This window comes from Lonchura striata, chromosome Z, assembly GCF_050655825.1.
Source record: "Lonchura striata isolate lonStrDom1 chromosome Z, ASM5065582v1, whole genome shotgun sequence".
In the NCBI taxonomy this organism is placed as follows: domain Eukaryota; kingdom Metazoa; phylum Chordata; class Aves; order Passeriformes; family Estrildidae; genus Lonchura; species Lonchura striata.
In genome coordinates this window covers 72,611,740-72,627,500 of record NC_140740.1, presented here as the reverse complement: position 1 = coordinate 72,627,500, position 15,761 = coordinate 72,611,740, and the positions used below count along the sequence as shown (strand labels likewise).

At 34.6% G+C, this 15,761-nt stretch overlaps 1 protein-coding gene across 5 annotated transcripts in view; it reads right to left on the bottom strand.

Moving 5' to 3' along the window:
• TNPO1 (transportin 1) overlaps window positions 1-15,761 on the bottom strand; it is a 71,580-nt gene that overhangs the window by 11,263 nt on the left and 44,556 nt on the right. For all 5 annotated transcript variants that reach the window (XM_021531770.4, XM_085567598.1, XM_085567599.1 and 2 more), the window contains 14 exons: window positions 14,282-14,363; window positions 13,478-13,600; window positions 12,890-13,008; window positions 10,537-10,597; window positions 9,731-9,899; window positions 8,125-8,277; window positions 6,714-6,939; window positions 3,987-4,158; window positions 2,688-2,774; window positions 1,804-1,911; window positions 1,469-1,627; window positions 1,288-1,375; window positions 251-349; window positions 1-29 (listed from right to left, as the gene is read on the bottom strand). The exon at window positions 1-29 is cut by the window's left edge and continues 67 nt beyond it. In XM_021531770.4, coding sequence (XP_021387445.1) covers window positions 1-29; window positions 251-349; window positions 1,288-1,375; window positions 1,469-1,627; window positions 1,804-1,911; window positions 2,688-2,774; window positions 3,987-4,158; window positions 6,714-6,939; window positions 8,125-8,277; window positions 9,731-9,899; window positions 10,537-10,597; window positions 12,890-13,008; window positions 13,478-13,600; window positions 14,282-14,363 — 1,675 coding nt within the window. The remainder of the gene's footprint in view (window positions 30-250; window positions 350-1,287; window positions 1,376-1,468; window positions 1,628-1,803; window positions 1,912-2,687; window positions 2,775-3,986; window positions 4,159-6,713; window positions 6,940-8,124; window positions 8,278-9,730; window positions 9,900-10,536; window positions 10,598-12,889; window positions 13,009-13,477; window positions 13,601-14,281; window positions 14,364-15,761) is intronic.

The following is a 15,761-nucleotide window of genomic DNA, read 5'->3' as shown; positions in this document are numbered from 1 at the left end:
CATTGGAATATAAGGCTGCATTTCTATACCTGAAACAACAATTAAAAAAAATCAGAAGAAAATGACCATTAATATACAGAATGTAAACAGAACATGTATATGTAACTCACTAACAAGGACAAGTAATTTAAACATTAACATAAAGGTATCACTCAAAAAAAAATTACCAAAAACACCAAGACAAATAATTTGTAATGAGCAGAGATTAAAAAAAAAAAAAAAAAAAAAAAAAAAAAAAAAAAAATCTTACCCATCTGGATAGAGATTTCTCCAATTGCCCAGGTGGCATTATTACACACAGAAATGAATTCAGGGTTTAGGTTGGTTCCCAAAATTGGCATGAAATCAGCTAGAAAGAAAAACATTTTAAAAACTCATGATACAACCATCTTGTCCTTTTCTTTAGGATTGTGAGGGGGGGAAAAAAGGGATGTTTAAGAAAAAGATAATGTAAACCTATTTAAATACTTGGAAAGTGTTACATTCAGATTAACAAGAGCTATATTCCAGCTATCTATCAGATTCATCTGGAATTTAGAACCTAAGCAGATAAATCCAAGTATTTTCAAATAATGCTTTTAGAATCTTCCTAAAAGGGTTTATCTTTATGTAACTTTTATGTAGAAATCTTCTCTCCTTCCCTTTCTCAGGTGAGAGGAGAGAGAGGGGAAGAGAAGGAAAAAAACCACAGCTACAAGCACTAGTTTTATCATATGGCTGAACATCCCCCAGATCACCTACATAACTATGTATTCAGCTACCCCTTAAATATCAACAAAGACTAGAAGGCAATTATATCTTTGATTAAACTTTAGAGAAAAGTGTGTCAAAAAGGTCATTATAACATCTGCCAAATAATTTTAAATTCCAAGCCTATCCAAACACTCATTTGGCAAGTGCATCTCAACAGTATCTGTGGGAAGAAAGACCAAACATTGTGGAAGTGTATCACTGATACTTTCCACAGAAATAAAAAACAAAGCAGAAAAACAAAGTAAAACCTTATCCTCTACCTCATTTTTGGATTTATATATTAGACATATTTTTACTTAACAATAAATTCTAGTAGAACAAAAAGAGCGATAAAAATTAAGAAGAAAAATCAACTTTTGCACTGTCCACAAAAAGAGGAACATGTTTTCTTTAAAGGGACAAAAGACTTTTACAGAAAATTACCATGTATCACACCTTAAAAAGGCAACCCACAGAACAAGGAGCATAACAATGTCTAATACAATCTCTTAGACATTTGGAAAACAAGTCATTAAACATGTAAAATCCACATACCGATGCAAGGTTTAACATGCTGAAAACATGCCTTTGTCAGGTCACCTAACAATGCAAAAGAACTCTGCCGTACCTCAGGCATTTTGTCCTAAAGAGAGGAAGAAAAAAATTACAATTCTAGACGAGTTGCTGATTCTCTGAATAAAGGACATGTGTAGATCAAACACGTTATTCATCTCACCTGCATGCATTGATACATTAGTGTCAGGATATTGCTGCGAGCCACTAGCTGTTCAATATTGCCTCCAAGTCCTTCAGCTAAACCACTGAGTAAATCAAGAGCCACAATCATGAAATCTTTATCTGGAGCCTCATATTGGTCTGGCTGAGCATTATGCAACTGTAAACAAATAAGTACATATTTTCAAAATTATATTGGATTTTCTCAGAAGTATGATAAAAAAGCTGCAGAACTGCATCCTCAGGTAGATATTCAATTTCCCTGCACACCTCTAATTTTACATAGTTAACACTTTGGTTTAGTGAAGTAACATGGGAATAGTTATAGCAAAATACCATGGCTTGTGCAAGTGTCTTCTGCACCAGATTTACACAGCGCTGGTACACAGGTTCACAGTATGGAAGAAAGCCAGATTGCAAGGCAGTAGCAACTGACGACAGGCACTGGAATTAAAAAAAAAATGGAGAGAGATAAAGTGATCACTACTTTTCTTCACATGCCTGAAGAGTCTTTTACTTGGGAGAGGCAATTTGGAACTTAGGATTTTAAGTACACCAACAAGTAACTGATTAAGTAAATGCTACCTAGAAAGGCAGTAACAATTCAGCTGTGCCAAGGCAACTATCAGCAAGTTGTTACTCGCTCCTGCATACACCAGTTGAGAAAATTTCTCAGCAGCAGCATCTTCTTAACAATTAGCCAAGAAAATGTATGCAAAACCAGTTATGATAATTCAGACAGCACTTACACTAATCTTGACCATGAACAAGCCCTAATATAACCTAAGAGTTACAAAACTAATTTTTTCTGGAGGTGTTTTCCTCTAGAGGTGCTTCACACACAGCAAGTAAAGAGCATTAGACTACATGGCCTGGTTCATACCTTCAGCTTGTCTAACAATAGTTTTAATGGAGGGATGAAGGAAGAGCAAGGAGAAAGAAGACAAGAATAAAAGGAGGATAGAACCTTTTTTGGTAAAAGAATCCTATCCAAGAAAACACTCCAAAATGGCAGAATAAAATCTAAATTATTTCAGCTAAACCTAAGGACATTTATTCAGTCATAAATTTTTTTTACCATGGTCAGAATATTTTTTCCCTAATGGAAAATAGCTAAAAATGTCAGCTTTTATGGTCTTATTTCCTAGGAAGAACGCCTTTATTAAAAAAAGAAATTTCTAAAAAAAGTTGATAAAATATATTCACATTTTAACATTTACCTCTAATAAAGGGAAGAGATCTTTATCCTCATCCTTCAGCATGTTCCACTTCTGGATCAATGGAGGCATTAGCATCTGAATATATTCCTGTTTAGGATGAAAATGCTGCTAAAACACTTTACTGCTTACCACTCTATCTCAAAGTTAAAAAATAACTGAGATATACTTTTTCAAATAAAGGAACAAACAGGTGTACTGTAATTCAATCACTGTTGCAATTCATAGAAATATTTTAATACTAGATTTTACAATTTGTGTTTGATATTTTTTCCAAAAGCACTTAAGTATCTTTACAGAGGAGTATCTTCCTCCAAGTTTGGTTTTAGCATAGCTGCCCAGGTTACATATCTGACTGCCCCAAGATGTACTGAAAACATTTTTATATTTACATTTTGGCTCTACATGTGCCACCTGCTTTTCTCAATCATTTTCTACTGCCTTGATGCTACAACCCTATATCCATGACCACAAGTTCTAAACTTCTTCCTCAAACTAACCATCCACAAAGAAATTTCCTATCCCTCCAAAAGGAGGCACTTAGTCCTTCTAGATAAAGTTGGATTCCTTGCCACTGCACAGCCACAGTCATAAGAACATTAAGCAAGGCACCTCTACAGTGCTGTTGCTTGCAGAAGGTATCCAAGGAGCCAATTGGTTTTCCTATGTCCAAAGATACAAAATTCTAATTGACTAAAGTCCCACCCTCATCAGGAGCTGTCATTTAGCTTCCTCCTGACGCTGTAAAACGTCAAGGTGGCCAGGCTCAGAGAGAGACTGAAAAACAGGTTATTGATGGTGTGGGGATCAAGATGGCAAGTAAAATAGAAACAACTAAAATCTTTTTTTTTCCTAGGGTGTATATGTAATTTGAAGTGCTATAGAGAAATAAAACAAGTTTCAATAATCATCATAAGATGCAAATATATGACATGTACATCTTCTGCTACATACATGTACACTAAAAATAACCCTACCACATTTGCCTGTGCTTTGTCCAAATGGGGTATCTATAGTGACATCATCTCTGAGCTAAAAAAACTTGAAGCATGAAGAAAACCATGATGAACAGCACATTTCACAACAAATCGCATACTTTTGCTTGTTTACTCAAAATGGCAAATATTTGTGTAGTGGGAAAATTATGTGCAGTCTATTTTATCTGTAAGCATGTCGCACCAATAAAAGGTACATGGAAATATCAGCATTTCTAGTTTATAACATAAAAAGCACACTACAAAAAACTCTGAACAAGTTTTTTAAATACAGTAACTCCTTCTACAGAACATAAGGTATACTCACTGGTTTATTTAGATGATGTCCTACAGAATCTGCTAGAGTTCCTATAGCATCATAAAGAATGAGCAGGTTTTTATGCTGGTATTTACTAAATGCGAAGACCAAAGTGTCAAGTATATATGCAAGGTAAGGAACAAGCTCTGTACAAGCCTCCTCTTCTAGAGTAGCAAAGGCACTGAAGGAAAATAAAACAGGTTAGTACCTTGGAAACAATGAAACAAGACAACTCCAAAATGCTCTACTTAACGTATTTCTGTTTTAACATAAAGCTGTATTTAAGTCCTCAAATTAATGTATGATATACTTCCAAAAAGGTAATACTTAAATAACTTTGATATTTTTTAACTGAACACAAAATCACCCATAAGGATCCAGCTTTTACATTGTGAAGAACAAAATTTTAATGTATTTCCATAAAACTCCTTAGGGAGTCTCCCACTAAAAAGAAAAGCATTAGCTAAAAAGCTACAATATACTAAGTAAAACAGAAGGAGCCTCAACAAAAGTTGATTATTTAAGTTAAAAATGGACCATTATCTTCAATGTACACAGTAGCTGCACCTAGACATTTTGATGCTGCTGTGCCAGTACAATACAAACATCACCTGGTACTGTCAGCTGTTTACTACACAGAAAAATACATAGAAAGACATGGAAAACTAAAAGCAAATACAGAGGATGAACAGTTTTAGCTGCACTTGGTCAAAGCACACATCATGACATCATGGAAACTTTTCACCTTGTCTATCCAGTGTTTCAACAGTAGAGTTAAGGAAACCCATCCAAAATGAAAGGAAACAAAAAAAATCCCCCTACACCAGAGACACTGTTTCAGAGAAACATTAAGGAAAGGGAAAAATTACGGAGCTTTTGAAGATATGGTGGCCTAGCTCTCTCAACAAGATTATTAGCTTATCTCTGCACTAAAATACATGCATCACTGCATGAGATAAACACTCTACTGTCTGCTACCAAATACAGAAATGGAGGTTTTAAACACAAGAGAACTGTGAATCCTAAATGGCTATCATCTTTACATCATTTATTTAATTATTTATTATTTATTTTTTATTTTATTATTAAGCATTCTTTCAGAAAGGCATACAACTTGAGTAGAAAAATGTATTTCAGTAAAATATCATTCTGTGTGTCGTCAAGTAAAGGAGCAGTTTCTTGAAAGTACAGAAGTGAATGTTAGACATCTGCTACCATACAGAATTTAAGGAACAAAAACATACAGTATCCTATGACCAATCTCCAATTTGGTAGACATAAACAATGTATGCAACTACTCAGAGTTGAGATAAAGCTCTTTGCCGTTGTCCATGAAGGTTCACTGTATTTCCTTGCAATTAAAAAAGCTAGTAAATATGTTTTGACCTGGAACAACTCTACATTTTCCTTACAGTGAAGTTTCCCAGTTTTTTAGTTGCAACAGTAATTTTAGTGAATCTCTGCTCTAAAGAAAGTATCTCAAAACTTGCTCCAAGTCTGACAATGGACTTATAATAATAAAAAAAAATCAGGTGTACTGTAATTTTTAATATTTCCATTCTAGATTTCCTGGTTTCCATGGCCCATTGCACATCTGTCACAATTGCCAGGTGTGGTTATTTAACTACACCACAAAACAGCTGTGTTCAACTAAATGCAGATTTTCAGCCATGTGGATGAGGAAAGCTTGAAGAGAAGTGGAGAAGTGGAAGATTTTCCTTTGGCTATTTTTTTTGGTTTCTTGTTTGTTTTGCTTGTTTTTTGGGTTTTGCATTTGTTTTTTTTTAATAGAATAAATAGAAAAAACATTAAAGCTACCCAAACTTGCTAGCCAAATTTTTGCAGACAAAAAGGAAACAGTGTTTAATTTCTAAATCTTACTAAGTACATTTCATAAAGCCATTGTATCTGTTCTCAGGCAAGAATATAGATTCCTTTTGAGCAAAACTTAGCCCAAGAACCCTAAATTAATCACTCTCCTTAGGCACTATTGACATTTTGGGGTGGCTATTATTATTATTACTATTATTATTATTACTACTATTACTATTATTATTATGTTTCAAGTGTTCAGAGGCAGATGTAACTGCTACTTGAAGAAACATTGAAAGCTAGTTGTGTACATTCCAGTCTGACAAAAACTGACATGTAAAACTTTTTTGATGCAATAGGGAGTCCACACATTCCCATTCTGTTAATGTTGTGTCCACTAATTAAGCAGTAATTTTTTTTTTTTTTAAAGAACTGGAGTGGGAGAAGGGAATCTTACCTCCCAGCATGTCGCTTCAAGAGAAGGGTAATATCCCTTGAAATAACCACAAGCAAAATGTTTTGGTCATGCTAAGTACAAACACTTTCAGTAATCCAATGATAGGACAGCTTTCCACTGTATTCAGTTCTGACCATGTTCACAGACATTTTTTAAAAAGGCCAAATTTCTGGTCAATGAAACAGCACATATTGAAAGTAAGTGTTGCAAACAGCTAATTTAGTGCAATCAATTATTTAAACTGCTGCTTTACATACTCTGAAAACAAACTGCACTAAGAGAAATAGATGTTAACTTTTTTCATGTTATTACAATTTGGGAGACAATTGCATCTACTCTAATTTAAGAGGAAGAGTAAGAGCTAGAAATGGAGTCACGCATTGACTGATTAAGGGCATGAAAATAGTTTCTCATGGTAAAAAAATACAATGTAATGGATAGTGATGTTTTCTAAAGCTTTGGCTTACCTGCAGGCAGCTTCTTGTACTCTCTTGTTGCTATCCAAGATACGCTTTAGCAACTCAGTCATTAATGGCTTCAAGTATGTGTCTGGGGGTTGACTAACTACCCAGTGTGCATAGCGACTAAGAGTCCAGCATGTAATGGAGCGCACAAGAGCCTTTTTGTCAGAGAGGCACTGAATAAGGTGAGGGATTAGCTCTGGAAGATATGGAATCATACCCTGCATGCAGCCTGGAAAGAAAAATATAGCTATTGCAGTACCAGGATTAATGAAAAAATTCCACTGTTTTCTGTTTCCTATGAGAGACATTTTCATTCTCTACCACGTAGGTATACAACATGCCATTAAAAATACAATTATTTTAACAAAGCAAGTCTAATTAATTTATATAAAGTTATAAAAAAACCCTCTTATGTAAATAATAATTATAATTATTATAATATCACATAATAAAATTATTAAAATTATTATATATTAATTAAATAAGCAATTAAAGTTATATTCTTTTCAATTACATTTCTACTTCAGTGCTTCCCCAATTTCCAGAAATACTTTTTTGAATGTAGTAAAGTACATCCAAATAAAGTTTCTGAAGCTCCTACTTCAGTCTACTCAAAATAAACAAGAAAATACCAAGCAGAGAAAGACTTGACAAGAAATCATCACATAAGAAAGGATTCCTTAGAAATTCAGATTTCTTAGTTTTTTCCTAAAATCATACCAATATTGACCAGGATTAAAATCTGCACCCTTCAGGTCAGCAAGGGCAATAAGACATTGAGATTTTCCAGAAGTACTAACTTCCACCTTGTCAGAGCTGGAAATCCAAACCAACTAAAACTTTTCTAATAACAGTAAAAAGAAGTATGTTCATTAGACAGTGAGGGAAAAAAAAGTTAATCTGGGCATGAACCCAAATCTACTTCTTTATCTTGCAAAAGGGACAAAGATGCTGGAACTTCAGCCAAAAGCTAAGCAAGACTGTGAGGAACTAAAAAAGAATGGAAGTTAACCTATTTTAATTGGAGGACTATCTACAAAAGGCATCTTAGTGTACTGAAGTCACAGAAATGGTCTTCGCCATTTCTGAAAACACTTAAAATCTAAGGCTAAAATTTATTAAATATTTCTCTTCTATGAAAACAAGCTAGTATTTTGAGAGACATCAAAACATCTATACTGCAAAGTTTAGAAAAGGATAAATAAAAGGAATCATGTAATCTGTTTAGCCTCCCAAACGTGCACAAATTTGAAAACTAAAAATAAAACAACTGCAGTACCTATCAGTAGATGAAGAGATTAATTACTAAAATCAAACCAGCTAAGGACAGACACTTGCTTGCCTTAGTAAGTTCACCCAAGCTACTTTAGAACCAATTTAAAAATCAGAAACCTGGTATGAACTGTTGCCTTACCTTCAGCAATTGCACCAAGAACAAGGATACCAGATTCTTTAACTACCCACTCGGGGTGGAAGAGCAATTCCTTCAAAAGTGGCAAGATGTGTGGTAGAAGTTCATCACGAAATACATTAGCTAGGACATCTAGAGCAGCAGCAGAACATTTCCCTGAAGAGAATTAACAGTGTTAATCTCTGCTTATTATACAAACACGCTTTTTAACTCTGAGCTGCCAGTGGATTCTCAGTGCACCAGGAGGGAACATACGTCCACTCCATTACACTACAGAGGGATCCACCGTGCTCCTGGGCAAGGCCACAGCTCTTAAAAAGCCATAATATAAATTCCTTCTTAATCTGCCATAAAGAATTGCACTGGTCTCATTTGTAAGCAATGCTGCTAAATTGTGAAGCTATGCTGGTGCTTCATCTCTGTTCAAACTGGAAGTCAAATATGGAACATTAGATATGTAATAGGGCACACAATTCTGATTTTCAGATAATACAAATTTTCTCAAATCCAAATAACATATGTCATTACACATTTTTGAAGTGTTCTACTCTTTCTCTTTTAGGCCACCATTCCTGAACAACTTCATCTTTCTCACCATTTTACTCAAAATCGTGTGCCACAGAGCATCTTATGTAATTTCAGCTTTCTCAGAAAATGCATATTTAATGCTGCAATCTCTACACACAGCAGTGACAAAAAGAATAATAAGAATATAAAACTACACTTTTTTTCCAAGATATAGCTTTACAGAAACAAGCATATTTGCACACATATTTTCAACAGCAGTAATTCTTCAGATATGACTCAGATACATCGATAAGCCTGAAGTTAAATTCACCTGTTGTGAAAACTTGTGGCCTTGGGGAAAAAGACCTATGTGGCTATGCCCACATCTCAAAGCATTATTCCACAATGAGTTTGTTTGCAAAGTAAATTCAAATCAGATTTGTCAGAATTTCACCAGATATTTTCTGTCACTGACCTTAAAAAACAGTTTGTGGTATTTTCTTTCCTTATAACATAGCCTATTAACCTAAAGGTCCTATGAACCTCCCAACAAGATATCTGAACTCTGGTTTCCTCAGAGCCATCTTCTACCTTCACAACTAAAGTACTTTACTGAGAAGTAAATTCCTCACTGACAAAAGAAATACCTGTAAGGGCCACAGGTAGTAGAATGTTCACATGGGAATAAAAACCAACCCAAACCAAACCAAATACAACCCAGTTTTAGAGGGAAGACTGAAATTAAAGAAAGCATTATTAAAGCTTGCTCCAGTTATCAATGTGCAAAGCTATTTTTTCTCTTTTTAAATTGAATTTAAACATGTGATACAGGAATTTTATTATTTCATAAAATATTAAGTCTGAAAGCTCAATTGAATTGTATAAAATAAATATTTGTTACTAAATCTGCCATATTCAAAATAAGCTTACAGATGGATAGCTTTTGCCAATACAAAGTCAAAGTGTCATCTCAAAGGCTCCCCCCTCCAACAAACCGAAAAAGCCTTGGTATTTCTTATACACAAATTTGTCTTTTTACTGTGCTTCTTGTATTATGCAAGTAGCTCTTATTCAAAGCTTTTCACATGTTACTTTGACCTACTTAAATTCCAGTCAGAAATAGTATCATCATCATCAAGTTCATCGTCATCATCGTCATCATCTTCAATACCATCTTCTTCATGTTGCTGAGCCACCGTCTTCGAACGATGGAAACGAGGCCTTATATCCTGCTCACTATCTGGAATAGCTTCATCTTCTTCAACATCCCCCTGTCATCAAATTGTTTTATTAGAAAAACTCGTCCAACTGTATTGCTCAAGAAAATTAACAATGTAGTTTTAGTTCAAGATTTTGTAAGTTCAAGATATTGTCAGTGTACCTGAGCTGCTCAACCAAAAAAATGTCACTGTTTCTGTGTTCTACTGCTGTATTTACCAGAAAAGCAATAGAAAGATACAAGGAAGAGAGGTATGCTCACCCCCAAAGTAACCTTCTTATCAAGACATTACACAATGGGAATGAAATAGAAAGAGGTGATTAAGAAATTTTGATACACAGACATAGGTAGTGATAGAAAAAGCTAGGTATTCAACCTGGAAGGCATTAGAATTAGTTCCGAACATTTTTAATGCTGAATTCTTGCAATAGTTCATGGTAATAATATCCCAGCTTTGCCTAAATTGTGTGGGAGGGGACTGGGACAAAGCAGGAGAGCCACAGATTATTTTCCAACAAACACAGCATCAGGTGCATTTAGTATTTGCAACAGCATACTTTGCTCCAGAAAGTTAATTCTCCACTGAAGAGATGGTAGGCTAGGTCTGCCCACTCTGACCTGAATCATTATGATTTAGAGGTCAGAACATAACCAACTATTCCAACAAAGTAAAAGAAACTGGTGCTCACCTTCAACAGAATAATATCAATCTCTGAATATTTCATACCATTTACCAGCACAGGTATCAGCCTACAAAGAAATATTTATACATATTAAAGTAACACATAAAAAAGCAACAGTTTGAATTTATATGGGCCATACTTTTGGTTGTAACCTTCACCTCCCAACTCAAAAGAGAAATACCTTAGCCAGATAAAAAGAGATACCTAAACCAAGTCCTATGTCATAAGATTCATCAATACTTTGTAATGAGAAAAAGTGTTATTTCAAATTACAAACTTTTAAATAGAAGTAGTCCAATGACACAACTGATGAACTTATTTGGAAGGACCTTTCAGAAATTGCATCTATAGGTTTTTAGTAAGAATTCAAACTCCCATAATATACACGATAAATTGACTCTTGCCAATAGTACTTGTCACTTTATTTACTTGTCAATGAAGATTTTACCTCACTACTGTTAAAGATGGAGGCGGAACTACATTAATCTCTTCTATTATCTCATGATTACTTCAGTAAGACAAGCTTTCAACATTGCAGAAATCTTGACTAATCCATATTAGGATTTACTTAATTATTAAACAGATTATGGCTATAGAGCTCCAACTGTATAGAAGTATAGCTAAAAAAGAACTAAGGAAAAAAGTAAAATACTTCCCATTAAAACATGTTCACCACAACAAAAGAAAAAATGTGTAAGAATATATAAGCCAAATGAAACTAATAACCACGGATGACACAGCAACAGTGACAGACCCAATGTTGCTATATTCTGCATGTATTGTTTTTGAAAGTGTCAGGCTTGCTCTAATAATCACACACTGCAGTGTCACATTATTTTCTAAACTTTAAATGAAGGAATAGTAAGTATAAACATTATATCATCAATTCATTGGCATTTCTGCAGCATACTTTGTGAAATATACATTTTATAAAAAAGCCTACAGGCGTAAAATGGAATAGATATTAGAAACCACATTTTAAGATCTTGTCTCACTTTTAATTTAACATACAAAAATTTAAGATTATCAAATACTGACAAGCTTATATAACTCCCTAGTCAAGCAGGACTCAACAATAAATAAGTTGCCTTAAACACACATGACATTGAAAGATCATGGTGAAAAACATGATATGACTCTTAATAATTTATTTTTCTAGATATTTAAAAGCTTTTTTAAATTTTAAAAAATTAGTATGATGCTGTTGCAATGTCAAGGTTCATGTAGGCCAAAAGAGATTTAATACTAATAGTTGTTAACTATGTGGTGTGTGCTGGGAACTTCTATTATGTAGGATCTATCATTCTTTTGCCTTTTGAACTACAAAACCAGGAATTAAATCAGACCATTTTGAAATTTTAAAATAATTTTTTGTAACACATTCTCCTGGTTTTAACTCCTAGTCTTTCTCTGCAGCAGTGCATGTTTTAATCTCAATTTTATACTTTTTAATTGGTTAGGAAAACGAAAAATTTTGCTTTCTATTTTAATTACTTCAATGCTATTTTTGCTGAGAACGATGTGTCTCCTTGTCATTCAGTTCTTCCACTCAAAATCTTGAGAGAACTCTGTCCATATTTAAAAAATCTTCAAAGAATAAATGAAAAGAAAGAGTTTTCATTTGATGGCAACACTGAAGAACTAATTTCCTGTTGTGAAAGATTTCAAATTAGTCTGGAGGAAGTTGCAAGCACTGTTGCAGAAAAAAATATATTTACATTACACACATGGATATTTATCCCATTCAATCAAAGACCTATCTCTTGAGGCATAGGAAAACTTTTTGAAACTTTGATGAAGTATGTTTTGAAACTTATACTACTATCAGGCTGCAGAAGTATGAAGGAACAAATTGTACAGGCTTTTTTTTCCACATTAACTTGTAAGAGTAATTGATACAAAATTGATTCCTAAATCCAAGCTGTGCCATTTTGCTTTATTCTCTTTTTCAAATGAAGAACCCTTTGTATGACAATGCACATTGAAGCACTGCACAGAGATGCCTACATCGCAGTAGTCAAGACGACTAGTTCAAGATGACCAGATATTATGGATAATGTCACGTGGAGTTGTTCACTTAAGTGCATTTTACTGTATCTTTGCATTCACATGAAGTGTAACAGCTGTTAAATTCGAGGTAAGCACTACAGTGACACAGTTAAGTTGTTTCTGGAGTTCACTGGGTCTGAAACCCTCAGAAGTCTTTTCAATTTTACCATGCACAAGAATTAGCTATGGAATTTTTCTAAGCATAATGCAAGCCATATACACTGTCTCTGAGAGTATCCATGAACAAGTCAACTGAAATTTTAAGAGGACTGTCTGGAAACAAGTATGAGTTGTAATTCTTGATACTTACTTAGTAAGATGCCGACATAATACCTCTTTACAAATTGGCTGTTCAGCCAAAGTCAGCCAAAATTCACATGCCTCCAAAGCCACATTTTCATCTTGGTCCTGGGTCCTTTGAAGCATGTACTACAAAATATAAAATAAATTAGTTGTATAAAATAGAACCTTTATGTTAGAACTTCTTAATTAGCAGCTCAAAGAGCATCTCAGGAATGTAAAATAACATTCTTTATCCTGGTTACAGTCAGCACATCCCAAAAAGTGACAGCTTTAATGTGTAAAATGGAGCAGTTACAGCACTAGTGCTAGATTTTTAACATAATTTTTGCACTTAGGGTCAATGCCTGGCTGTGATCCCAGCCATTTAGGGATAATTGACTTAATGAAGAATAAACAACTGCCATATGCATTGCCTTCAAACACAATGTCAATTTGCAATTAGATAAGAAGAATGTTTTGCAATGTCCGTCTTAAAGGGAAACAAAGAGCTAGCAAGTGCAAGACCAACACACCTGTTCTGATGAATACATTTTATTTATTATTTCTGAAATGTCAAACAGGGGAATCTGCGGAACATCTAGGAAATGAGACTCACCTCAACTATACTAATCATATGAGGAAGCAGGCGATCCATTCGAACTTCCAGCAACATTACAAGAGCACGGCAAACATTTTTGCGTACTTCAGGCTCCTCATCACCAGCCAGTGCAAAAAGATTCTGTTGGAAAGTAGTAACAGTTGAAAAACATCAATTCATCAAGTTCAACTTGTATTAGAATTGACATTACTGGCTGACTAAAGGAGATAGTTACACCTCTATACTTGCCCAATGCACACCTCAGAATACTATTTTATTTTTTAAAGACATATGGGTTAGCAAATTGACTCTTCAGCCTCTCAGTGTATATTTTATACATAAATATGACACTGTGTATTAACACTTGTACAAGAACAGTACTTCTGGATAATATTTACTCTTAATATAAATTGTGTCAGTACATAAAAGAAGCAAATAAAATACTCTAGACAAGCCGGAACCTTTTAATCCAAGTTCAGTAACAGTATTCAGACAGGCAGATAGGCCCAGTGACATGCACTTCCCAGGACAGGTAAGGGACAGACTGCTGCCATTACCTGTGCACCTTTGCACAACAAGAGTTCTCCCTACTTAGGAAAAGGAAACATCTTTTGAAATACATCTACTTCTTTTGCTCACAGTGTGGTTAGCTCTGAGCACAAGCATACAGAGTGAACTTGAAGCCATGGGGGCTTAAGCTAAAAATGGGCAATGAGAAATGGAGAGTTTAGGGGTAGAGGTGGTTGTAAAATGTAGTTGAAACCTCTTGATAAATCCGATAGATAATTTGACTTAAACCTCCAACCAAGAATACACACCCACCTCAATAAAAGAATCTATGTGCAACATAAGAGCTTGAGTTCTGCTGATGATAAATTGGTTGACACATGCTACTGCATGAGACCTACAACAGAAACAGTTAAAATATATGTTTGAGTTAAAAACATTTTTAAAGTGTACTCAGGCATTAAAAGCATAAACCAAATATCTTCAAAGGCAAGAGAGAACAAATCTATGCATCTCTAGCATTACCAACAAAAAAAATACTAAACTACATTTTAAGTACTGCCTTATACTCTGATATACCTAATAAATATTTAAAAATAAGGTATTCAGTAAATAGGCTACAATGACTACAGCTGGCATATTTTTTCTGAACAGTATTTATGCTCTTTTTTAGCACTTTGTGACTGAGATCTTCTTGGAATATAATAATTCCATACAAGTCAATATGGCAGTATTTTAGCTTGACCTTCTTCGCTGTTAAGTATGCAACCATCTTTGCAATATGTTTGCAATTTACTGAGACCAGAATGAGTTCACAATATAGATGTAGCTTAGAATAAAAATACACTTGTAGTTGGATACATATGAAAACACTTGTGGAACAAACATTCCAAGAAATGAAGCATTGTTCTCCTATTCCATTTCATGCAAAGCCATCATTACAGGTCTTTTTCATTCTCAGACACAAAAGTCAAATTCTCAAGGCAGAGGTACAAGGCAAAACTACATGTAGAACCCTTTGAAGATTCATGATAGTATTTTTACTACTGTAACTTCAAATTTCCATTCTGTTAAGACATTCCTTGGAGGACTCTGTCATAAAACATTGTTCAAAATTTGTCTTTTGAGAGATTTAAAGTATTGCTGACAAAACTAGTCCTCTTCACACCTCAGCACCATGTACTGAAATTAGGCTGTGGGTAAGCAAGTAGCCTTTAAACTTGAAACTGATTTAGGTGTCAAAGCCATGAACATAGCAACACAGGAAAAAAGTGAAAGACTGTACAGTGTGGTAGGAAAAAAGCATGTTTTTCTGCCTCTCTCCCAACTCCAGAGAATTATTAAGTTTATCTTTCCACAAAACCAAGTTCACACTTAATTTCATAATTTTCTTAGTGAGCATCTTTTATAGATGACTTTCTAAATTTTCAAAGAGAAGATAAAACACATTTCACAGCGTCACAAAGAATCATAGAATGATTAAGGTTGGAAAGCACCTCTTAAAGTCATCTGGTTGACACCTGTGCTCAAGCAGGGCCACCTACAGCCAGTTGCCCAGAACCACATCCAGCTGGCTACTGACTATCTCCAAGGATGGAGACTCCATCACCTCTTTGGGTAACCTGTGCCAGTGACTGGTCACCCTCCCAGCAAAAAAGGTGTTTTCTGATATTCAGAAAGAACATTCTGAGTTTCTGTTTGCAGCTACTGCCTCTGCTTCTGTCACTGGGCATGACTGGAAAGAGCTTGTGCATTTTTTTTTCCCTCCCTTCTCTTAAAGTATTTACATATCTTG